Source organism: Corylus avellana, chromosome ca7 (genome assembly GCF_901000735.1).
Source record: "Corylus avellana chromosome ca7, CavTom2PMs-1.0".
Lineage (NCBI taxonomy): Eukaryota > Viridiplantae > Streptophyta > Magnoliopsida > Fagales > Betulaceae > Corylus > Corylus avellana.
Genome location: NC_081547.1, coordinates 19,931,349 through 19,957,102, shown reverse-complemented (window position 1 = coordinate 19,957,102; position 25,754 = coordinate 19,931,349). Strand labels below are relative to the sequence as shown.

The following is a 25,754-nucleotide window of genomic DNA, read 5'->3' as shown; positions in this document are numbered from 1 at the left end:
TGAGGAATAATGGATGATATGACTAAATTTACTATGATGGGCATGGATTGATGGATGTGTAATGTTATTTTCACTTCTATTGTGTAGGTTGTACTGGTTTCTATTGCCAAGTTACATCATTTTAGAATTTTTGGTATTTCTACTTGAAATTTATTGTACCCGAGAGGGTTATGGTGATGGTAGAGAGAGGTAAAGCTTTCTGATAATTGGTCATTGACGTTGGATGGTTGTGCCTTACTATCTAGAATCATGGTTGTGCATTGCTGAGAGTTGCATTTATTTCAATTTGAATCTCTTCTGGTTCGTACATTGAGGATTTTTGAAGTAGAAAATTGTAGTATGATGCTCCCAAATAATACTAAAAATGTACAGGAACAACACTATCTTTGCGTTTTTTACCATGTGAAACGTCTCAAAATTTGCTGGTTTTACAGAAACATGTCTTGTACTTGGACGACTGTCCCTTGCTTTGTTAGGAATCAGTTTATCTGCTGTATGTGGCAGGCTAAGAAATAGTGTCTCTAAGAAGGGGTACATATTTGGGTTGACTTAAGCCCCTTCTTAAAGACACCGTTTCTTAGCCTGCCACATCTAGCAGATAAACTGATTCCTAACAAAGCAAGGGACAATCCTCCAATTACAAGACATGTTTCTGTAAAACCAGCAAATTTTGAGACATGAGTTCCCAGGCAAATCTGTTCTCCGTGACAATAGCTTCTCAGTTATTACCGTTACAATTTGACAGCATTAGACCAAGTAAATATAATCGCCATGCTTGTTATTCGACTTTGTATTTTGCCTTTTATTACATTTACAATTTGACAACATTAGACCAACTAAACATAATCGCCATGCTTGTTATTCGACTTTGTATTTGGCCTTTTGTTTCTGTTCTCAAATCAAAGATATTATCAAACAACTCAAAACACAAAAATTTGTCACATTAGAACAAATTTTCAAACCAAAAACAAATAATTCCCCAAAACACATATTTCTCACCACAAGGAAAATGCACTTGCAAACAATTTCCCCCGACTCTCCCCAAAAACTGAATGAACTACCAGGCCATTAAAGCACTAATAATGGTGGTTCATATCTTAACCTTGTAAGGTTCAACCTACACTCCATTTTCTCGTTTCTTAGTGTTCATCTCCCAATCTTTCCGATCAGTCCTACTTGGCAACTTCATATTAAGTTACAATCTATCGTTCAAAAAACATAAAAACCTATTAGCAAACATCATTAAATTATGATGAGGAACAAAACTTAAATAAGTAGGAAGTAAGAACAACAGCAACAAGGAACATAATCGCCATGATTGCACACAATATTGACTTTCACTTGATGAGGATTGTTTCCATACTCCCTTTTTTCCGGAGAGTGACTGAGGGTGATGACTATGTAGGTTTGCCTGGAACAAGTGAAATTTTAAGCAGTGATGGAGCATGAGAAAGGGAATAAGAGTTATGTTTTGGAGACATTTCCTCATTGGTAGGTCTCTTGTAGGCTTTACTACAATGAGGTTCTAAGTGATTATGGTCCATGTTTTCCTTGTTGGCCACTGCCTCAGTAGGATTGCTGATGCTAAAGTTTTAAGTCTATTTGAAGTTTTTGCCCCTTTTGGACTAATTCTTGTTTTACTTGTTGGTCACTCCCCACGGGTATGTCTGTTAACTTGTTTTAGGAGGTGTTTTTTATTTTTTGTTTGAACTAGTGTTCTAATGTGAGATAAGATAAAGGTGAAACAGTTTTGAGTATTTGGTGGGTGTTTTTGTGTTTTATGTTTGTTAATATTTTTATTTTGAGAATAGAAAACAAAAGACAGAAGAGGATAATTTTAACAAACGAAGCAGTAGATTTTCTCTTGTTAGGGACTATCAATGAGATTAACAATATGCAGCCATTTTTAATTATCTCTTTTTCTCCGTATGTCTTAAGATCAGCCATTATGAGCAATCTATGTCTTGAATGCCTTCTCGACAAGGCTATGGTGTTGTATTTGAAAGGCCCACTTCTGTGGAATCAACATTGACCGTGTCATTGTGTATAACTATTTCAAATTGAAAAATGCTATTTACCATATCAATATCCCACAAATGTTTTATTATGCTGACGGGGCAAGGTGTACTAGCCCTTGAATTAGCTCTTAATCAAAAAATTATTCATTGGTTACTAAACTCTATCATGTCAACATAGTGGGATAAAAAATAAGATAGAAGTGTCATGTATGGCATTACTCTTTTCAATCTTCATACACTTCACCTGAGATGTGGTAGGTTTTTTGTGCTGAGTCCAAGCTAGAACTTGGAAAGATTGCCCCACAATAATTTTGAAAGTTAGTGACGCTAATGATATGTGGCCGTTGAAGAAATTGAACAGTATTTTGTGTAATAGGGTAATTTTATGTGAGAGTTTGTCCAGACTCATTTGTTCGGATAGCCAAACAAATGAGATTTAGGTTGTTTGTACACTTGTTCAACTTGTTCGGGCTGGATCCGGCTTGCATGCGGTACCACAAAACGCGGTCGTTTTGGTCAATAATAGGGCATCAAACAAAAAACTAATGTATTATATGCTTCCCTCAATCCGCGTTTTAAAAATAATATATAATACATTAAATATTAAAATAATTAATAATTTAAAAACTCAAAATATTAAAAAACTCATAAAAAAAAAAAATTAAAAAAAAAATCGAAATCAAAGGAGCTATCCTATTTTTGGCCAAGGGCCACTCTCATGGCCGGTATGGGGGTGGATGAACCACCCCATGGCTTTTTGGGGTGATCTGGTCACCCCCAAGAGGCCCCCCCAAAAAAAAAAAAAAAAGGCGGTGTCTCTCTTTCTTTTCCTGCACTTCTCTCTCTCTCTCTTTGTCTGTGATAATAGATGTACTCCCACCATTATCTTCATGAAATAAAGAAAAGCTGAAGAAAAATATGGTAATTTGGAATTTCTCTCTTGTTTCCCATTTTTTAGTTTTTGTGAAGCTAATTGAATTTTCCTGGTCATATATGCATCTGGGTTCTTCTCAAATTTTTTTTTTTTTTTTTGCCTTTTGGGGTGGTCGGATTCACCCCAGCGTCAATAATGGTTCATTCACCCCCATACCGGGCGAAGTACGCTTCATCTGGTTTTGTTTTGTTTTTTTTTTTTTGGTCTGTGAAGATTCCTGTGCTACAGATTCTTATATGACCCTGCTTCATGCTTTAGAAATGTCAAAAAATCAGAAAGTTTCACTCCATAGCAGATATGCATTTCTAAATTATCGAGGGTAGCATAAGCAACTCCAATGTATTGGGTTCCACTGTAGCAATCCATATGATTATTAAATTGAAAAAAAAAACTCTCTCTCCTCTCTCATCTCTCATCTCACGTTTCTCTCTCACCTCTCTTTCTCTCTGTCTCTCGCACCTCACCAAACGGCCGGAGATTTGGGCAAGTAATTTACGAAATTGCCGCCCCGAGCTCTGCCGGACGACACCCACTCTCCGTTCTCCCCCATCCGAATCCTACTCGTCGACGGCGTCTCGACGATGGAGCTCGCCGTGGCGCCATCTGATTGCTTCGAAAACGATTGTCTAAGAGAAGTTGAGAGTGTAGGATTGGAGTTGGGATTTGGGTTCGGTTCTTTTGGGCTTGAGCTCTGATTTTCTAGTAATCAAATGCAAGAACACTGAGCTGAGAAAGAAACAAAAATTTTAGAGACTGGAACGAAAACATCAAATACAACCAACCACAATAAGCCAAAATGACGAAACGCTAACCTGCAATGGAGAAGACGCAAATCGGAGAAGAAAATGATGAAATCACAGACGGATTGACCGGAGAAGACCGCACAGAGGAAAGAATTTGTTGTTGGAACTCAAATCTGTGCGGTCTTCTCTCACACTCAAATCTGTGGTTGGAACTCAAACTTGAACCATCGGAGAAGAAGAAAATATGAGGGAGAGAGAGAGAAAGTATAAATTAAAGAAATAAAATATAAAAAAGGTAAAATAAAAAAAATAATATTTTATTAATATAGGGAAGCATTTAAGGAAGCTATTGGAGTGCATATTAACATAGGAAAACAAAAAGTAGTTTGGTTCCCTAAACTTAGGGAATATGACAGGGAAGCTTCTGAGAATGCTCTTAGGCCTTGCATCGAATCTCACAATACCTAATATATATATATATATATATTTTCTAAATACAACACCTAATTATGTATGACCCAGGATAAAAAAGAACGTTAGAAAAGAGATAAATTTTATGTTGAATAGAATCTTATTGACGAACCTGAAAATTGGTAGAATCTCACCATCAAGAGAAAGAGGAATCACACCTTAAAAAGGCACGAGCGGCTCAATAGTATAGGCAGCTTAGGCCACTGCCTTAGACCCATAAAAAAAATGCTTTTACAAAAAGAAAAAAAGAGAATGTAAAAGAGAGCAAAAATTTGTTTGATTACTGTACAAAAAAATATTTTCGTTTTTTGAAAATACGAAATCGATAATTAAGCATTGAATTTGATGTAAGAAGCTTTATTTGATTACATTAAATGTTGAGTAAAAAATTTTGTATTATTTTCTATTCATAAAAAAATATTTTGTTTCTCTTTCTTTTTTTTTTTTGAAAAAAATATTGTACCATATCAACAATATGATAGATTTTTACTAATTTTCTATTAATGATTTGATAATCAGAATCCAAGTTTTATTCTTCCTATTTTTTTTTTTTTCTTTAACTACTCCAACAGGAACAAAATTTTACCATCTTTTAGTTTATATAAATTAAACTAAATTCAATGGTCTTATGTTTTCATTTGTGTGTGATTGTGTCATTAAGTACATGTACAGTTCACTTCAGAAAAAAAAAAAGTGCATGTTCAATAATATACTGGTGTATAACCTTTAGTATATATTTTCGTTATATGATGCATGATAGATTTTTTCTCATGAAAAGTAAGATGGGGATGCGTTTAAATTTTAAAATTAAATTATAATGAAGAATTCCACGCATAGCGCGGGTTATGTGCTAGTTATATATAATAATAACATGTTAATATGTTAGCTATAGAATACCTATATAATATGTTGTATAACATGCCTTATATAGTTCAATATTATATATTTATACTATGGATAATGTATAAATATTCCTTGTAGCCCTTTCCTTATTCAATTTAAAAAAAAAAAACAGAAAAGATAATGTATAAATATAGTATGGCAAAAGATCATCGCGTTGTTGTTGGCTCAAGGACTGACAACATAATTTCTTCCACTGTGATACTCATTGCTTCAAGAAACAAGTTTGTAGTCGGAACCTTAGCACTCTGATACCACTTTTGGTGCAGCCGAGTAACACAATCAATACAGAGAAATAGAAACTATAGAAATTCTAGCAAGATAGCAATGAAGTCTCACCAATGATTTAAGAGAAGTCTCATCTCTTAAGAAAATACTTAAAGGAGATTTATTATATATTATTATTCATAATACCCATACATCCTCTTATAGTATGAAATAGATGGAAACATTTACATGAGGAGTAAAGATGATTGATGCCATCTTATAGTAACGTATGGAAAATGAACAGAAATAGTTACACGAAGAGTAAATATTAAAGACAACAAAGATAATATGTACGCAATAAGTATAATGCTATTTGGAGTACATATTGTGACTCAGTCCAAAAATAGAAAAACTAATCTCCTTCAACACAGAGTAACAAAGCAAGAATACAAATTGCTTTCATCCATCAACAACCACAAAGAAATAGGATTATGAATACCAAGTAGTCATTGCTCCCCTGCATCATATAGCTATATAATATATTGTATAATATGCTTTATATAGTTATGTAATATGTATTATACTATAGATAAATGTGTAGAGGTTATTCACAAACTTGGGCTGAACTCCACCTGGCCACACATTAAAAATTTAATAGCTTACCTCAAGCTCAAGTTGAGTCAACTTTTTCAAGTATTAGACTTGGCTCGAATGACATTCTCAACAAGTTCGAGCTTGCTTGAGCTTTGAACAAGTCAAGCTTGAACACACATTAAATAACTTGGCTCATGCTTGAGTTGGGCTCGAATAGGCATCTTCATAAATGAATCAATCTTGAAACCCTAAAGTTAGGCTCGGCTTTGGTCCATTATATCCATACACCAAAATAAGTAGAAACTTATTAGGTTCTAGTATCCCTTCAATTGTTATAGAAACTGTCTATGGTTTTTTTACAATTTTTTTTCTTTTTTCTTTTTTTTTTAATCTTTGGCACAAACATCATGAAAACCGTTGTAACTCATAAGCTGCATTCTAACCATAATGCTCCCAATACTAGCCTTGACCATTTTAGTAGGGTTACTGGAAATCCTTGCACCTCAGTTAACTTGTAATTGTAAGGTATCACCCATCAAGTATACTCAGAGTAATTGTAATGGAATGTAAAAGTGATAGATCTGAGTTATCTAAATTAAGTCACCAGGCATGCATAACTATCATCAATCATAGACTGGGAACTACTAATTGCAATAAAATTATTCTAATCAAACTTGGTATAAGTACAATAGTTTTCAGGCTTTGTTTGTTGTTGTTGTTGTTGTTTTTTTTTTTTTTTGTCTGGTTATTTGTTTTAAGAGGATTTTTTTTTTTTTTTTTAAAAAAGTCCTCTTAAAACAAATAACCAGACAAACCGCAAACATTATGTAAAGTAAATCTCATAGTCGGGTATGATATGATCTCTTTTTATAAGCATAAGTAAACACGTATTGGTTGTAGCAAGAAAATGAGGTGTTGCCTATGTTATTACACCAAAAAATATAGTTTTGGTTTTTGAGATGTATAGGTGTAATTCTAACGACAATCTCTTATAAGTTTAAGGGTTAATAACTTTTTTGGTATCTGAGTTTTCACTTTTTTATTTTTTTCCCCCTGAATTTTAAAACATGACAAATCTAGTACCCAACCTATGGGGAAAAGACAAAATTAATACCTCCGTTAGTTCCATCAGTCCTACTTAACGGGTTTAGTAGGAAAATCAACAAGGAAAGCTTGGAACCCTAAAAAGTAAAAATAATTAAAAATTAAAAAATTAAAAAAAAAAAACAAGCTGCCTCTGTTTGGTTGCCGAGAAAACAAGGGAAATAATGTGTTGCCGAGTTGGCAAGAATTTATTTTTATTTCAGACACTATTACATGTCCAAGTTCTTTCGGGTAATTTCAGAGACTAGTTCCAAACTTTTCTTTTTGATTTTCCTACTAAACCTGTTAAGTAGGACTAACGGAACTAACGGAGGTATTGATTTTGTCTTTTCCCCATAGGTTGGATACTAGATTTGTCATGTTTTAAAACTCAGGGGGGGAAAAAATAAAAAAGTGAAAACTCAGGTACCAAAAAAGTTATTAACCGTAAGTTTAATATAAAAAACTAATGCGTTAATAGGTCATAATTATTATGTATGATCTACTCGAGATATTATCCATTTTCAACAGGGTTGGTATTGTTCCAAGGGATCTTTAATACAATGTTGGTACCCCAACTATTGTACACTACCATTCACTACAAAAAAATTACCATATTCTGACGTGGCAAACAGTACATGTTTTTTACCATGTCACCATTTTCTGACGTGGCAAAAAATACCACGTCAAAAAATATTTTTTTGACATAGCAAAAAATAGCACGTCAAAAAATTCTGACGTGCTCTTTCAACACATTAGAAAATTCTAACGTGCCAAAAATAGCACGTAAGAAAATTCTGATTTGTCCAACTAGCACGTCAGAATTTTCTGATCTGCTAAATATTGACATGTTACAAAAAAATGGGCTGGATTTTAAACTTTTTCCTTCTTCTTATTTCTCCTCAACTTTTTTCCTCTTTTTATTCTTTCCCTCTTCATTTATTTCCCACACACTCTCTCTCTCCTCTCTCAATCTCCCTTCTCTGCATGCGTAAGCTCCCTCTAGAGGAAGAAGAAAAAGAAAAGGTGACAGAAAAAATTGAGAACCATGCAGCAGATCAAAGGAAGAAGAAGAAGAAAAAGAAAAGGAGAAGAGAAGAAGAAAAAGAAAGGGAGAAGAGAATAAGAAGAGAACCAGAAGAAAAATTGAAAAAAAAAAAAAGGAGAAGAGAAGATAAGAAGATTTTTTAAGTTTTTGAAGATTTGTTGGGTTTGACGTCTGGGTTTTTGATTTTTTGAAGATTTTTTCGGTTTGGGTTTGGGATTTTGAAAATGGAGATCGAAAAGAAGAGGTAGCGAATGAGAAAATGAAGAAAAGGGAGAGCTGGCCGGAGAAAAGAAGAGAGAGAAAGAGAGAATTGAGAAAAGAAGAGAGGTGCCATGTAGAGAAAGGAAAAAATTTTCTCTGCAGCAATTTTTTCGTTTCTCTGCACCACTAGAAAGGAAAAAATTTTCTCTGTAGCAATTTTTTCCTTTCTCTGCACCACTCGAGTGTTGCAGAGAAACGAATTTCTTTGCACCACTTTCTCTGCATGGCACCACTTTCTCTGCTGTGCAAAGAAATTACAAAAAATATATATATAATTTAAATTAATAAATTTTTAAATTGAAAAAAAAAAATTCAGAAAAAATTTTAAAAAAAATTATTTTTTTTAACACGTCAGAAAATAATTTTTTAAATTTAAATTATTTATGACATGTTATATTTTAACACGTCAGAAAATTTTCTGACGTGTCAAGAAAATCCTGACTTGCTAAACAGTAACACGTTAGAAAAAAAAGTCGTTGACTCCTATGTACCTGACATTCAACATATGTCAGAAATACCACATCAAAAAAGTTTTCTGACGTGTCAGATACCCTAACACGTCAGAAAACTCTAGTGAGAAAAAAAATTATTTTTTTGTAGTGATTAATAGCTAGTGGCTCGACGAAGTCCAAATTTGGGTGGCCCATGCTAATAATAACGTACGTCCTGTAGGGACCCATTGATAAGCGCCGAATGTTGCACATTCAAGCCCCTTAACTCGCATATGTTAATTCTTTAGCAGTGTTATCTATTTGATTTTGTGTTATCTTTATGTTTTCAGGTTCCTAAGGAAAAATACAATTAATTTCATTAAATTTGGGCTTAAAATGCATTTTCAAGTTATTGTAGCTGCGCTCGAGCCCAGTTATAGTACGCTTGAGCGCATGTGCGCTCAAGCCTAGCTACAATACTCTCGAGCGCACATAGGTGACTGAGACAACCTGGAGATTGGAACTGCTATTGAAAGCCTTTTTAGGTGACCTAATCCAACTGGGAGACTAACTTACGATTGTTCTAGGATTTTTAAGGCTTCTAGGGTTTGTTTTACACCCTATAAATAGGCCTCTAAGCTTCAAAGAAAGGTGTGCTTGGTTTTAGAAAAGTAATTCACACAAACATCTTCATAGAGGCTTGCAGTGTTAAAGAGAAGATGAACATGGCAGGAGGCCATCCCAGTACCAGCATGAGCAACTAATTCTATAATAAGGTGTTGATGTAGTCCTCTCCAAGTAACAATAGTTTAATTGTATTTTAATTTGAAATTTTCTATTTGCATGATAGTTGTATAACTATGAGAATTGATCTTAATGTTTATATTCAATTATTATGAAATTCTTCTTTTGTCTTAGAAAGCTTTTTATATTGATTGAACTCATTCTTCATATTTTCTATAATTATATGAATGATTGTTATAAAACAGTTTTAATTGACATATGATCAATAGGATTTGATAGGCCATACTTAGGGAACGCGGATTTATCTGCACCCTAGTTTAGTGTAATTTAGTATAAATAGGCCTCTAAGCTTCAAAGAAAGGTATGCTTGGTTTTAGAGAAGTAATTCACACAAAGATCTTCTTGGAGGCTTATGGAGTGGAAGAGAAGATGAACATGGCAGGAGGCCATCCGGGACCAGCATGAGCAACTCATTCTGTAATAGGGTGTTGATGTAGCCCTCTCCAAGTAACAATGATTTAATTGTAATTAAATTTGAGATTTTCTATATGCATGATGGTTGTATAATTGTGAGAATTGATCTTAATGTTTATATTTAATCATTATAAAATTATTCTATTGTCTTAGAAAGCTTTCTACATTGATTGAACTCATTCTTTATATTTTCTGTAATTATATAAATGATTGTTATAAAATGGTTTTAATTGACATATGATCAATAGGATTTCATAGGTCATGCTTAAGGAAAGCGAATTTGTCTACACCCTAGTTTAGTGTAATTTAGTATAAATAGGATTCTAAGCTTCAAAGAAAGGTGTGCTTCGTTTTAGAAAAATAATTTACACAAAGATCTTCTTGGAAGCTTGTAGAGTTGAAGAGAAGATGAACATGGCAGGAAGTCATCCCTACACCAGTATAAGCAACTAATTATGTAATAAGGAGTTGATGTAGCCCTCTCCAAGTAACAATAGTTTAATTCTATTTGAATTTGAGATTTTCTATATGATTGATGGTTGTATAACTTTCAAAATTGATCTTAATGTTTATATTCAATTATTATGAAATTCTTCTCTTGTCTTAAAAAGCTTTTTATATTGATTAAACTCATCCTTTATATTTTCTTTGATTAGATGAATGATTGTTATAAAATGGTTTTAATTGACACATGATCAATAGGATTTGATAGGCCATGCCTAGGAAATGCGAATTTGTCTACACCCTAGTTGAGTGTAATTTAGGTAGACAATTTGTACGACCCGAAGATAAATTATGTTTATTTATTGATTGTGTGTAACTTATTAAGATATTTGATAGTTCATACCTAGGGAAGACGGACTGTACCGCATCTAGAGGTTAGACAAACAGTCCGTGCTAACTGAAGATAGATTATACTTATTTCGTAATGATGGTATTTTCTTGACTACTCGAGTGAGACGAGCCTTATATCGTGCATAATATGAATTTTCATTGTTAATTTATGATTAATCATTGTTATGCGGTTAGTGGTGAAATTAACCCTTTATTCTCACTCTCATCACAATCTACTTTTGCTTTATTTTATGCATTTACTTTATAAATCCAAAAACAACAATCATCTTCTAATTGAGTTATATTTAATTCTGAAAAACATGATAATGATACCAGTGCAGTCCTTGAGGTTCAACACCTTCTATATAGCCCTATGCTACAAAGATTCGTCTTATTGGGAGTGATATTTTACTATTGATATATTTTTGCACACAAAAAGACCACATTATCCACCAATCAAACATGGCTGCGCCGGTCATGGGATCCAAGGCCCCGTATAAACACACACATTTTGATTATGGAATCAAGTATTTATAGTAAGCTCATAGCCATTATACTGCACATATCGGTGTATCATGTCATTCAATGCATCTTATTAATATGTTATTAAGGCAATTACCAAGTTATGTAAAAAGTAAATATGCTCATAACATACGCATGCTAAGTTAGCTGACACATTGTACGTTTTTAAGGAAAGTAGTCGTAAGTATTTACTTACCTCGTACATTCGCTTGATTCCTCAGACATTTCAAATCCTATAGCGAAACATAGCTTATCGTTATACGCAATACTATAAAACGTATTATAAACACATAAGGTCCTAATTGACAAGCAATCTAGGTAAAAGGTCATAAACCCTAATTTCATTCATTCTGTACACTGGCCGAATGTTTGGGCTCGGGGTTGAACGTTCAATTAGTATGCAACGAACATTCAGACAGATGCCAGAATGCATGAAAGGCTCATATCCTCAAACCACTATGTAACAAATCTCATCTTAAGCTCTTAATAAGTGCATATAAGCATAACGTATCAAGATATCATCCAAGAAGGGTGTTTAAAACATTTGGGAAACCCCTTTTCTCTTATAAGGAAAATGACAAACAAACCCATCATGGTATCTTTAAAACTTGTAGAGGGCATGAAAATAACAAAGATAACATGGAAACTAAGTGAATGCAGGAGAGTTTACCTTGAAAATGGCCTCCTACTTCAAAATATCCTCATTCTCTCTCTAAAAATCTCTTCTCACCCTAAGGTTCGAGTTTTTGGTGCAGGGGTGGAGTTTGGGGCGAGGTGGGGGTGCTATTTATAGGAGGAGGGGCATGCATGGGTCTGAAAAGGTAGAGAAAATGTTAAAATTACTTTTTAGATTGTTACCGAACGTTCAATAATATGGTCGAACGTTTGGCGTACTATTACGCAATAGTTCTAGGGTTTCAGATCGAACGTTGGTCAATACCCAAGAGTTTCAAATAGGTCAACGAACGTTCGGGATGGTCCCTTGTTGAATGTTCGCACAAAAGGTTGGGCTCGAACGTTCAGTTGTCCCCCTTCAAATGTTCGGTCAGAGGCCAAAACAGGGGCTTTGGTTTGTTTTCTTAAAATTAGAAAGGGTCTTTAAAACATTTGAAAATAATGATTGTTTTATAAAATAATTACCAGAGATACTTGTTTTTCCTTCATGCCGTGTTTAGGGTTTAAGTTTTGGGGCATCATACTAACTAAAATTTGCATGGTTCAGTGCACATTATTGATCACTAGAATTATTGTTTACTCTTTTAAATATTTCTTCAACTTTTTTTAGTACATACATAAAGATCCATTGACCAAAAACAAAGCTTGGGGCTAAACCTATAGAGAAATATATATTAAGAAGCCTAGGGACAAGGCATTTTTTCTATGGCTATTTTATACCAACTGACCATAAAGTAGATATTATCCATTTCATTTGTAATAATGAAATGAATTTTCTATCGCCTTTGAAAATTAAAGACCTTGATGGAAAAGGCAAAGATAAATGAAAAGAGAACAGGCCAGGCGACGGTCACAATAGCCACCACTCCTAGAAAATCATGTTTGAATCCGAAATAGTCTTTCAGAAAATCTTCCACCGTGCCACCAGTGTCCTCAAGCACGTCCTTTATATCTCCAAATTGTGAAACAACCAACCCATACAAGGTCCAAGCAACAGGGCATGCCCAGTTGTACCATCTCCACCACACAGGAATCCTCTGTTGTTGGCCAAGTAGATTAATCAAAACTAAAAGGAGTTAGCAAATGTTTTTTATATCCCTAAACGTAAGTTCTTGCATATCAAACTAAGGCTCTCTTTGTTGCAATGAAAAATGTTTTTTTGTATCGGAAAAATTTTCAATGAAATAATTTTTCAAAAAACAAATAATGATTTGGTCCGGTGTTTAATTAAGAAGTATAGTTCTTTGTTTTCGGTTTGACTATTATATTCTGTCATATCAAATACCATAAAATACATAAAACATTTTCGAAAAATCATTTTAGGCCAAAATAAACATTGCCTACAACATAAAATACTTACGGGTCTTGGGACTATGAATCCTGAAAATAGATTCCATAATCCAAAAAATGCAGCGGCTATTATGGCGGCAATATGGTGGTTTGGTGTCAAAGCCACAGTCATCATGCCGTAAAAGGTGAAGTAGAGCAATGTGAAGTACATGAAAAATAGATACCAAAAGAATTTGGCAACGGTCCATTCAAATCCAATCATAGCATAAACTATGATGCCATAGAACGCAGCTTGTGCAAAGACATATGGGAGCTCAATTGCAACCTGGGGAGTGAAAGAGGGGAATTGCATTAAGATACCAAGTTATTCCCTTTAAAAGAATAAGCGTTTAATATATATGTGACCCTGTCTACCTGTGCAAATGCATATGGCAAGGCTGAATACATTCCAGCAGCTCTTTCCCTATAGAACACAGCTCGTTCAACAGCCACAACAGGCTGTACTGATGTGCAATTTGAATAGCCCAGGAAGAGAACAGCTGCATACATGGATCCCATCGCATTAAACAAATCTTGTTGCTTCTTGCTGCAATTTGAAATTCAAAAGTAAAAATAAATCGTAGCAGCAAACCATTATTAGCATATGTTAGAATATAAATTAAATGATTAAATTATTCACTTCCTATAATTAGTTTCAGCTTTTAGAATAAGTAATGATTTAACCGTATCCATAACACTAATTCTGAGTTTTCCAGCAGTAATATCTTACATCTTGGAGCCAAGGTCCCAGAACATTGTCCCAAATGTGAGGGCTATGACAATTGTGAAGACAAATCTTACAGCAGTGTACGGTGGGTTGCGCCAATAGGACCATCGTAGTTTCCATAGGCAAGCTACGCATTGAGTGAAAAATGACTCTGAATATTTAGTTGCGAAATAAAGTTCCTTTGAACCAGGAGCAGGCTTGCTCAACTCTCTAATCATTGCTTTGTTCCTCCTTATTCACATGCCACACAATTGTACAATTTTGAGCGTTAAATTTCATCAATATGACAAGGATCTTATATATAAACTGTCAAGAAGGTATATATATTTGGTCTTATTATATATTTAGTTAATTTAACATGGAAGTTACCTGTATAGCTCTGAGTTCTGATACACAGTAGTAAAATCAACACCCAAAGCCATTTCATCCCCAGAAGTTGTAACTTCCAACATCCAAGTTGCTGGATTATAGCCATCTTTAATTTTTCTGATTCCTTCAATGCTCTAGAAGCAAGGAAAAAGTATATGTATTAGGAAATTACTAACATAGATCAAGATTTATGCCTGTTGGATGTCTGTATTTTTGTTTTCTCATAGTGCCGTACCTCGAAATACTTGATAAGATGGGAAGAGTGGCGACCCAATGGCCCAACATATATCTCCTGTCCTCCACGCTTCATTAGGAAAAGCTGCAAGTACATGTTTTAAATATCAAGCTCAAATCCAGGAGAGAACCAATGAATGCTCACCTAATCTGTTGAGAAATCATACTTCTCACCTCATCAAAAGCTTCGAATATGTCGATGCTTGGCTGATGGATGGTGCACACAACTGTTCTTCCTGTGTCCACTGTGTTCCTCACTGTTCTCATAACAATAGCAGCAGCTCTTGCATCTAGACCCGAAGTTGGCTCATCCATGAATATTATGGAGGGGTTTGCCACAAGCTCAACTCCAATAGTGAGCCTCTTGCGCTGCTCGGTAGAGAGACCATTCACACCAGGCAACCCAACGAGTGCATGCCTCAATGGCTTCAGCTCCACAAGCTCCATGACTTCCTCAATGAACATCTGAAACCATTTGTCAGAACCATGAATTTAGATTTTTGGTAGGGATTGCGTTGAAAAATAGAATTTTTAAAGTCAAAATAAGCTTTTTAGAAAGAAAGGCTTTATTTTTAAGCTTTTTTCTAAAACTACATTTTGACTCATTTTGAGAGTAAAAATGTCAAAAATTACTTTTTGAATTTTTTTTATTAAATAGACTAGCTTTTTGTTTGACACAACTTTTTAGGTACTAAAGATACTTATTAAGTTTCCTAACACTATCCCAAATAGGCTTGTAGTGACCCTAGTGGCATTTAGAGCCCACTTGTGCGTTAAAGATTTTACAAACTACTTTTAATACATAAAATGTTGTGCCAAATATGAGGTTTCCATTTGGTAATTAAGAACTCAAAAAAGTACTTTTTTCGCCGGTTGTTTTGAAAAAGGCCAAAAACACTTTTAAAAAAGGCTTAAAAATGATTTTTTTTTTTTTCTCCTAAAATGGCTATTTTTGACTTAAAAATTCCATTTCTGAACATAAACTCTTTACGACAAATTCAAACATTTATTTTATTTTATTTTGCAAGTCATGCTTAGCGATTTAGAACAAGTTTTGGTAAAGTCAAATTGTCAATTGCACTAAAAACAATATTGATATGAACAATAGAACCCTGAAGTAGAGGTTTCATTCAAATACCAACCTTTCTGGTGTCTGAATCAACTTCAGAAGATAAGCGGAGCCATGCTGAGTAGATCAAGGACTCATACACAGTTACATGAGGAGAATGAATGTCGTTTTGCTCACAGTAGCCTGAAATTCTAGCAAATGTTTCTTGCTTCTTTGGGTACCCTGAAATTGTGATGCTCCCCTCAATGTATCCACCAGTTTTCCTACCGGCCAACACATCCATCAAAGTTGTTTTACCAGCACCACTAACACCCATAAGAGCTGTGAGAACACCTGGCCTGAAAGAACCACTCACACCCTTCAGAAGCACCAATTTATCATCAAGAACACCCCGGTTCTTCATTTCCTGCAAGTCAAATGCAAACCAAATGGTCTCAAGTAAATTCAAGAAGCATTTTCAGTTGCAAATATTTATGATATAAGTTACCTGTGGCATGTCAACCGAATATATTATGCCATCAAAGGTGATTGAATGTTGTTCAAAAGGAAGAACCATTCCTCTTTTCCCATTATTGTGCTGTGTTAACTGTATGCCTTCTCCATTATTCTGCCCTTGATCATTGCTATGTGGTTCATCTGACTTTACAGTTTGTGCCTTCCCAATTGCTGCACATAAGTTGCACATCATCAACACAAAAGCTCTTATATTAGTGGTGAAAAAGGTGAAGATACCCACGGTTAAGATAAGCAAGAGCCAGAGTGAAAACGATGTTGAAAACGAGGATGAATCCAATTGTTGCCCCTATGCCTATCCAATACCAACGTGCTTCGGTAAAGAGCCCGCGCGCCTTTAGTACTCTAACTCCCAGTGGTTCCGTTGAGTTTTCAATCTAATTAATTTAATAAGAGATTAGCTTGTTATTAAGAGGTATACTGAATAAATGTTCAAATGTATAGTTCAGGAAGTTACTGTTATAATTCTATATTAATAGAAAGCACCAAATAAAAATGCTTCTAAAGTGTGTTACAAATTCGTTTTCCCTAAGAACTTATTTGTCCATACCACATACGATGAATTGGTATGCAAAAAGTTGCATCAAATATTTCTCTAAGATACAATGGAACCAAGAAAAACCTTGTAGTCTAGAAAGAACCTGAATACCCTTAGATTTTCTATTCTAAAAAGAAAGATACAGACTTTTAAAACTGCAGAAGGTTTTGAGAGAGACAAAAAAAGAGAGAATTTTCAATGGACTATCTGATAGTGTTAAAACAATTTCAATGTTCTAAAACTAATTTTCAATGGACTATGTATAGTGTTAAAACAAAAGTTTTTAATGTTTGTTCACTAACATGCAATTAACAGTATCTAATACTAATAAATTGCTATTCTAATAGTCATTAAAATCTAACAATATCTTAACATACACTTAATTTTGATCATTAATTGACTTTACTAATGGTCCAATAAATCCTACTATTGGATCTATCTTAGAAACATCATATGGTTTAGATTAAACCATCAGATCATATGATCTTGACCGTCTAAAAATGAATGGCCATGATCTAATCGCTCCAATGTGCTTTGTACCAAGTGCGCCATCAAGGCGCCACAAGTGTGGATCTAGTGCTTCCAACTGTACTAGAGTATACACATAAGGTTCATGTATAGCATGTGTATTGAACCTTTTAAATGCAAACTTGAGTTTCTCATGACCGATATATATAAATACTATTTTTGAAAATTCTTTAACATTTACTTGTCTCCACTTGCTCCCAAGGAACTCATTAACCAATATTGCATTTAGCGCGTACATCAAAGGTGATGTCCAGTAGCCCCATATCCACCATTTCTTTATATCATCTGGTCAAAGTTAACAGAAGAATGGATTACTCTTTAAGGTGCTGTGTAAATGATGGAAAGAAAAAAAAAATTATTATAACTACTCAATATAATGTTACCTTGGGAGAGGATAAAACCACTCAATGCAAAAAGCAAGAGCAGTGCAAATGATCCGAATGTGTTAGCAACAATCATATTCCTACCCAGTGCTGCAATAAATCGAAATAATGCAGAGGACATTTGGTTTACAAGTAATAGTAGAAGAAATTGCTTCAACAACCTGCAATTTGTACATTACCAAATATTAATATTTGGTATTGGAAAACACCTTGCTAAACCAATCTCTAAATTCATTATAATTACCTTCCAACGTTTGGATCCAAACCAATGACATAATATGTCATGAATACCCAAACACCAACTTCAAGGAACCCTATCGGGATTTTGAGGAGCCATGTAGGAAGAGTATATACCCATGATGGATAGAAGAGGTGATCCCTTTGCTTATAAAAAATAGGAAGCTTTATGATCGTCATAGAGATCTCTGCGATCCCATTAAACAAATTCATAATTGATGTAAAGAATAAAGCACCCGCGTAAATTGTTCCATCTATTTCTGATTCATGATGCATCTTAGTCCGTAGGAAAACTGTCATTGTAACCATTGCCATTATTGCAAGCTTCAAGCAAGAGGAAAAAAAATTAATCAAAATCCTGTTTAAAGAAAATTCCTCTTCATTAGTTGTAAATCACCACTTATCCTAAAACAACATTTATCTTGAAAGATTAAGCTAATAGGAAAGGATAAATTTAATAATTTAATCAATACTTTACCAATCAGCAAGTTTAAATCTACCTGTATAAGCTTGAAGATGTAAACAAACGAATTCCTCTTCATCAGCAAGTATTCTCTTGAGAAGGAAGCTTTAATCAACTCCTTCTTACCAACACCATACTTTTTGGTTGTCAAAGCAGCGGGGTGGCTTTTTCTCTTATCATATGGAGCTGCAAGTTCATCTCCTATTCGCTTTCCCTCATAGAATGATTGGAATGCCTCAGCAAATTCCTGGACCATGACAAAATTGTACGGATCATCTTTGTGTGTCCAATACTGCTCCTGATCTTTCCTTGATGTCACCTGTGATATGCACAAACAACACCATACTTTATGGCTGTCAAAACAATATCTTTGCATGGATGAGGCTGAAGGTGAAGATTCACACTAACCTCTTGTAGGAAGTCAGCCACGCCTTTCCTTTCCGGACACTTGAAGCCCATGCGTTCAAAAAACTCTAGAACTTGTTCACGGGGCCCCTGGTAGACAATGTAGCCATCAGAGAGGAGAATAATGTCATCAAAAAGATCATAAGTCTCTGGTGCAGGCTGCAGTAGAGAGATGACTGCCGTTCCATCAAGAATGTGAACATATTGCCTGAGCGAATTCACAATTTGGAAAGTTGTCGAGCTGTCCAATCCAGTAGATATTTCATCCATAAACAGTGCCTTTGCTGGTCCAACCAGCATCTCCCCTATAATTTGACTTATGTATATTATCATGCATGCTGGCAAATCATATCAATAAAAATGAATTTTATATGCTACTTGGCATACCTGTTGTAACACGCTTTCTTTGTCCCCCAGAGATACCCCTTAACATATCATCTCCCACCATGGTATCAGCACACACTTCTAAACCCAAAACCTATAGGTTCATATGTGAACCAAATTAAAGAAACTGAAGGATATTATGTGAATACTTCTTAAATCCTAATAATTATTTTCCAAGTACAGAATTGTATGGAAATTGGCAATGCTACCTTTAATATATAATCTGTCACCACGTTCGCCTCTTGGCCTTCTGTTGTTGCGGCCTGATACATCAGAAGCCAAACACAAGAAGAAAACCATCATTACTCATTTTAAAACTATGTTATGTTAAAATAGAAAATGTATATGATTCTACTCAATCCAAAATTGAGCATTAGTTAGTTATTATATGAATCAAGCTAAGATTAGTTGCAAGGCATATGGATTTCCTTACAAGGGTAAAACAAATAATATAAATTTATCAAAGTTAATGCTACAGATATCCCAAAGATTTAAATCATTGGCCAATATCTTCTATCTCACCTTCATGTAGACATCGATATCTGGATCAGGCTTGATATTTGCCTCTTTTTCTCTTCTAGACAACTCTGCTAACATATCTGCAGATTTCAAAACTAATAGTCATTCTTTTGTATTGCAAATTATTCATGGGGTAGTTCATCTTTAAGGTTGTAATGAAGGAAAGCTAAAAACAGAATAAGTGATCCCTTAAGTTTATTAACTTACCATAGCGTGATCCAACCCCTTGGCACCTTGCAGAGAAGGCCAAGGTTTCCCTTACAGTCATTTCCCCAATATGGAGATCATATTGACTAACATAGGCAGCAGTTCTCTGGGGTACAAATTCATCCATGCCGTGGCCATTATAAGTCACCCTCCCTGAACACTGAAGGAGAAGTTTCGGTTTTCAAATTAGGGATGAGATTAAAGAGCTTAAATAAGGTTGTAACTGAGCCGAGCCAAACCGAGTATTGAATGTTTGAGTTTGGTTCATTTAATTTGTTTCAAACACAAGCGGTAGAGCTTATCAACGAGCTAGATAAGAATTGAAATTTCAAGAAAGAACACTGAAATGATATTGTTTACACCTTTAGAGCCGGGTCAAGCTTTCCAGCCAAACCCAATAAGAGTGTTGTCTTCCCAGAACTTGGAGGACCCAATAACAATGTCATTCTACCAATTATACATGCGTCAAATTAGAATTTGATTGTCAGAAATTCAGAATGCAATTCAAGATAACAGCTGAGCATATTTTCTCACCTGCGAGGCTTGATGATTCCACTAACATCTTTAAGGATAGTTAAGTGCTTCTTTTGATTCGAAAGAATGTGAAGATAATTCAAACCCCCCTATACATAGTAAAAAAGCAAATTCAAAAGCAACTCAACAAAACTCTTCAAGAAATTAATAAAATTTATCTTTAACTTAAGTTTATATTTTGTAGATGGTTACCTCCAGGAAGTTTACAATGAAGTTAAAGAACGTTGGTAAACTTTTGCCTCCTACATGAACTTCTGTTTCAACATTTATGTGCTCAAATCGTACTTCAATTTCTGGAAGTTCAATTCCAACTCTGAGAAAATTCCAATAAACAAGAAAATCCATTATGGTACTGACGAATATGTACGAAAATTAAGTATAGTTGAAAAACGATACCCATTAATCTCTGGTTGTAAACCCCAGAAGAATTTGGATGTGAATTTTGACGGAGGTTTTTTGGAGGAAGAGGGGAGGAGTAATGGAAATGGTGTTCTACTAAAAGTGCGGAAAAACAGAGTATGGAGGAAGAAATTGCAATTGATTTCTAAGTGCGGAAAAACAGAGTATGTGTGTGGAGTAGCTTTGGGAAAGTTGAGGTCTTTTCGATCGAAATTGGAATGTATATGTTTATTTTGTAGATGAAAAAACCAAATGGAAATAAGCTCAAATTTGTTAAGCATCCAAACACGAAGGACCATGTTATGTAGAAAATAGTTTTGGGCAAATTAGGAAGATTTAAGAGAAGGGTTGAGAATATAGTACTCTGCCAGAATTGGTGAAGTAAAAAAAGGAGATTTTGGTTTACTTAATTAATTTATTTATTTTTGAGTAAGAGATTTTGGTTTAGAGTTGTTTTCTGTTTGTTCTTTCAGCACAATGATGGTTTTTGCACAGTTTGAAAGCTGCTGCTATTTAGTTTGGTTATTGAGATTTGTTTTGTTTTGTGTTGTCCCGGTTAGTAAAAGTCTTGATTTCAAAAACTCGTACATCTCCGATTTCAATTACATGTATTAAACATGTTGAGTTTCACTAATTAACGAAGAATTTGACCCCAACACATGGAATGGAGTTTTAGAATATAAAGGGTTGAAAAGTAGATATGCCGACGAGGCCACATGGCAGGAGCCAAAACCAAGAAGGAAGTAACCCCCAATCATAATAGCTGCCATCTTAATCACGGGATTGAGTAGATTTGATTAAAGATAGAAAAGTTTTATGCTTCCAAACTTTAAAGTTATTAAAAAATAATAATTTGAAAAAATTAAAATTATTTTTTAAAAAAAAAAAAAAAAAAAAAAGAAAGAAAGAAAGGGGAAACACAAAAAATGGGTTGCCCTTTTTATATTAGCCCTATTAATTTCTTTATTTTTAAATGGTTATTTTTATATATTTTTTAATAACTTCAAGGGTATTGGAGAGAAAAATGCAAAAATGTTTAATTTGACACATGATAATGAGTCGTGATTCAGAGCACACGGTTTGTTTAGCACACAATGCAGAAAACTTTTTTTTTAATATTTTAATGCAAAAAAAAAAAAATTATACCCAGACGCTTCTGCAGACGCCATTTTATCGCTAACTTACGATAATGGGTGATGGGTCTTCTGACGCCGGGCTTTTGTGCTCGAATTTTTTTTTTTTTTTGACATGTCTACACAAGGGAAGGGGAAAGGGGGATTCGAACTAATGACCTCTACTTCATGAGGCGTGGTTCACTGCGGATTGAGCAATCCCTTAGGGGACCATTTAAAAGTTTGAATCTGTAATTGCAATGTAGGTGATAATTCGGACAGGGACTAATCTATATATTTTTCCAAAAAAAGATTGAAAGTATAAAGGTTGTCCCCCCTAAGGTTAACAAAAAGATAAAAATGCCTCTATTATTTCTCAATAAGACAAAAATATCCCTATAAATTCAAAAAATAAATAAAAAACAATAATTTTTTTAAAAAAAAATTCAATTAAAAACGAAAATTTTAATTTAAAAATAACGATTTTTTAAACTAAAATTTTTAAACTTTTTTTAAAAAACAATTTTTTTTTTTTTTTTTTGGAAATTTTTATTTAAATGAAAAAATTTTAACAAATTTTTATTTTCTTAAGCGAAAATTGTTAACTTTTTAAAACAGAAATTTTTATTTTAAAAAGTTATAAAAAAATTCATTTTTTATAACAAAAGAAAATTCGAAACTTTTTAATTTTTTTTCTTATACAAAGGATTTTTTTTTTAATTTTACATCTTCTATCTTTTTTTTTTTTTTTTTTTAGTTTTAGGTTTTTTTCTAGTAGTTATAGTATTTTTTTTGTTTTTTTTTTTTTAAGGTAATTTTGTCAATGGGGAAGATTGACAATTTTTGATAGTTTAGGGGACATTGTCACAATTGAAAGTTTGAGAGGGGAACATTGTCAATTGGATGATAGTTTGAAAGAGTATTGGAACTTCCCCAAAATGTAAATTGGCATACGTACCTATCAATCCGATCTCTGACCTTCAACAAAAACTTGGAATTATCCTGTTCGGTTACTCTGACCAGCTTCTCGAGCAATTTCTTCCTTTCTTCAGATCCAAGATCATGTATATCGATTTCACTGGCTTCACCTTTCGACGTAGTCAGAATACCTTTTCTTAGACGATCAAAAGTTGGAAGCTTTTCAAGAGCAGCCCATCTGAGAGCTTCTTCATCGTCTTCCTCTCGTGAAGACCTCGAGAAAACGTCCATAGCATTGTTCCTCCACGCCGACGAACTGCGTGAACGTAAGCTTCCTCGTAAACTACCACTGGCCTTGTAGTTGTCAATGCCGTCCATGATTAGATGATGAAAAAGATGTTCTTTTGGGTAAGCTGGTTCAGCCTTCTTTCTGCTCCGGACAATGAAGATGAGTACACATTATAACGCATTTACGTATATATAAGCACGGATCGGGTTTACATGCTCTTGTAATAAAATTAATAGCCCGAATTGTATATCTCTTCATTAATTTAAGTGAAAATGATGGCTATCTCGGCCACCCCTATCCCTTAGTACCCTATAAGTTTTTGTTTTGTTTTTTGGTGGCTGTGCCGTGGATCCACCACCTATAAGTTTTAGGCCCTAGTGGGTAGTTTTCGAACCACCAATTTTTTTTTCTTCAGTTTTAGGTTTTTATTTTTTATTTTTTAGATTTTAGTTTTATTTTTTATTTTTTCAAATTTATAAGGTTATTTTTGTCTTATTAAAAAAAAATTATGGTTACTTTTGTATTTTTATTGGCCTTAAACCGAACATTTTTGGTAGTTTACGGAAATTAGTAGTCTGGGAGAGACATTAACAATGAGGCGATAGTTGAATGAGAATATGTGTACTTTTCTCAATTTATTTTTGATTAAATTGGTTTTCGTATTCCTTCAATAGTTAAAGAGACCGGCTATGGGTTTTTTTTTTTTTTTTTTGTCAAAAAAAAATCTGTCACTAACATCACGACTCACAAGCTGTATTCTAATTAAACTTTTCAAGGTTCGGTGCACATTTTGATCCCTAGAATGTTGTTTACTCCTTTAATAATTTCTTCAATTATTTTTTTTTTAAAAGAGAAAAAAAAAAACACTAAATTTAAGTTTCTAGAACCCCTAATAGGAAATTCTTGGCAGCGGAAGTAGTTTGTTTCTTTGGCTAACCATTTGATGTAGAAACCTATAAATGCTGCCGAAATTAGAAATGCATGGTCCTAAACCAAGCATGGAAAAATTGATGGATGATAATAAAGATCTGTTGACAAAAAACCAAGCATGGTCCTAAACCTATTGATCGATGATAATAGAGAAATGTTTATTAGGCTAGGCATGCAATTTTTCTACGGTTAACCTTTTCTTTCACACCAAGAGGCCAACTAAATTAATTAGTAGGTAGAAGACACCAATATGGTTCAAATTGATCTTTAAAAGAGCATTTCTTTTTATATATACTAGCAGATAACCTGCGCTATGCGTGAGATTCTTCATTATAACTTAATTTTAAAAATTAAACGCATCTCATCTTACTTTTCATTATAAGTTAAAATAGATATGTGCAAAAATTTATCAGGCCTCTTTTAATGAAAATACATACTAAATGTTATACACCAGTACATTACTGAACAAGTATCTTTTCTTTTTTGAAGTGTACCAAACATGTACTTAATGAAAAGTATAAAAGCAAAAAAAAAAAAATAGCAAGAATAAAAATTGAATTCTGATTATCAAAATATAATTAGAAAATTAGTTGGAAACTCTGATATTGTTAATGTAATATTTATTATATTTCAATACAAATAAAACCCATAAAGTCTTAATCATTTCAAAAAAATACAGAGTAAAATAAACAAAATCTTACATTATTTTCTGAAATAGAAATCATTGCTTTCTCATTAAAACAAATCAACCGATGGAGCATACCGCTCCATTGTTACAATGTCTGAGATGCGATCAAAATAAAATCTTCACTCAATAAATTTTTTTTTTCCCTTCTTTTTAATACAAAATAAAACACATATTTCACTCAATATTTTATGCAATCAAACAAATCTCTTCAACACTTTCAAAAAACGCTCGAAAATTCGAGTAAATCACAAGAAGGGAAAAAAAAATCCAATAAAATATTCAAATGAATAAAAACATAAAATCTTATTGGTGAGATACCTATTATATTTCAATATAAAGAAACTTTATAGAGAAACAAACATAAAAATTATCAATTTTCTGTCGTGAAAAATTTATACATATATACACAAAAACAAATCCAAGCAACAAAATTTTCAATTAAATAGAAACCCTAGACGGAATCAAATACAGTGCAAAAATAAACAAAATATTTTTATTTTATAGTACCTAATAAAACAAAATATTGCACTCAGCATTTAACGTGATCAAATAAATTATCTCAGGTTCAATATTTAATTATCTCTTTAACGTAATCAAATAAATTATCTCAGGTTCAATGTTCAATATTGCACTCAGCATTTAACGTGATCAAATAAATTATCTCAGGTTCAATGTTTAATTATCTCTTTAGTATTTTGAAAGAGTTTCTATTCTTTTTTTTTTTTTTTTTTGCACAAAAATCAAATAAACACACTATAATCTTCCATTAGCCCACTAAAAATCCAAACAATTTATTATCTTAATTCAGAAGTTGCAATTTTCATGAAAGAACAAACTGACAAAAATAGGCAACCTACAAGTATAGTTAATACTCAATTATAATTGTTTGGAGATGGTTGTGTTATTCTTATTAAGGGTTCGTTTGAGATTGCAGTTTTAATAAGTATGATTTTAAACATTGATTTTTAAAAAAAATTGCGTTTTTGAAAGGTTAAGAATAAGAATTATTTCGGGATTGAATTTTTAGGTTATTATTGTTG

General features: G+C 33.5%; 2 protein-coding genes across 2 annotated transcripts in view; both read right to left on the bottom strand.

The window, feature by feature from the left end:
• LOC132187974 (pleiotropic drug resistance protein 1-like) overlaps nt 1-537 on the bottom strand; it is a 3,611-nt gene extending 3,074 nt beyond the window's left edge. Inside the window, exon 1 of the mRNA XM_059602396.1 lies at nt 400-537. Coding sequence (XP_059458379.1) covers nt 400-537 — 138 coding nt within the window. The remainder of the gene's footprint in view (nt 1-399) is intronic.
• Nucleotides 538-12,540: 12,003 nt separating this feature from the next.
• Nucleotides 12,541-23,223, bottom strand: LOC132186185 (pleiotropic drug resistance protein 1-like). Its single transcript, XM_059600029.1, has 23 exons — nt 22,848-23,223; nt 20,571-20,691; nt 20,379-20,467; nt 20,207-20,291; nt 19,845-20,004; nt 19,641-19,717; nt 19,328-19,381; nt 19,122-19,212; nt 18,738-19,039; nt 18,367-18,648; nt 17,874-18,190; nt 17,630-17,790; nt 17,428-17,531; nt 16,404-16,557; nt 16,155-16,333; nt 15,741-16,073; nt 14,773-15,063; nt 14,600-14,683; nt 14,365-14,498; nt 13,999-14,226; nt 13,644-13,815; nt 13,300-13,554; nt 12,541-12,976 (listed from the first exon to the last, which is right to left on the bottom strand). The coding sequence occupies exons 1-23, from the start codon at nt 23,183-23,185 to the stop codon at nt 12,716-12,718; spliced, it is 4,272 nt and encodes a 1,423-aa protein (XP_059456012.1). The 5' UTR covers nt 23,186-23,223; the 3' UTR covers nt 12,541-12,715.
• Nucleotides 23,224-25,754: the final 2,531 nt, after the last annotated feature.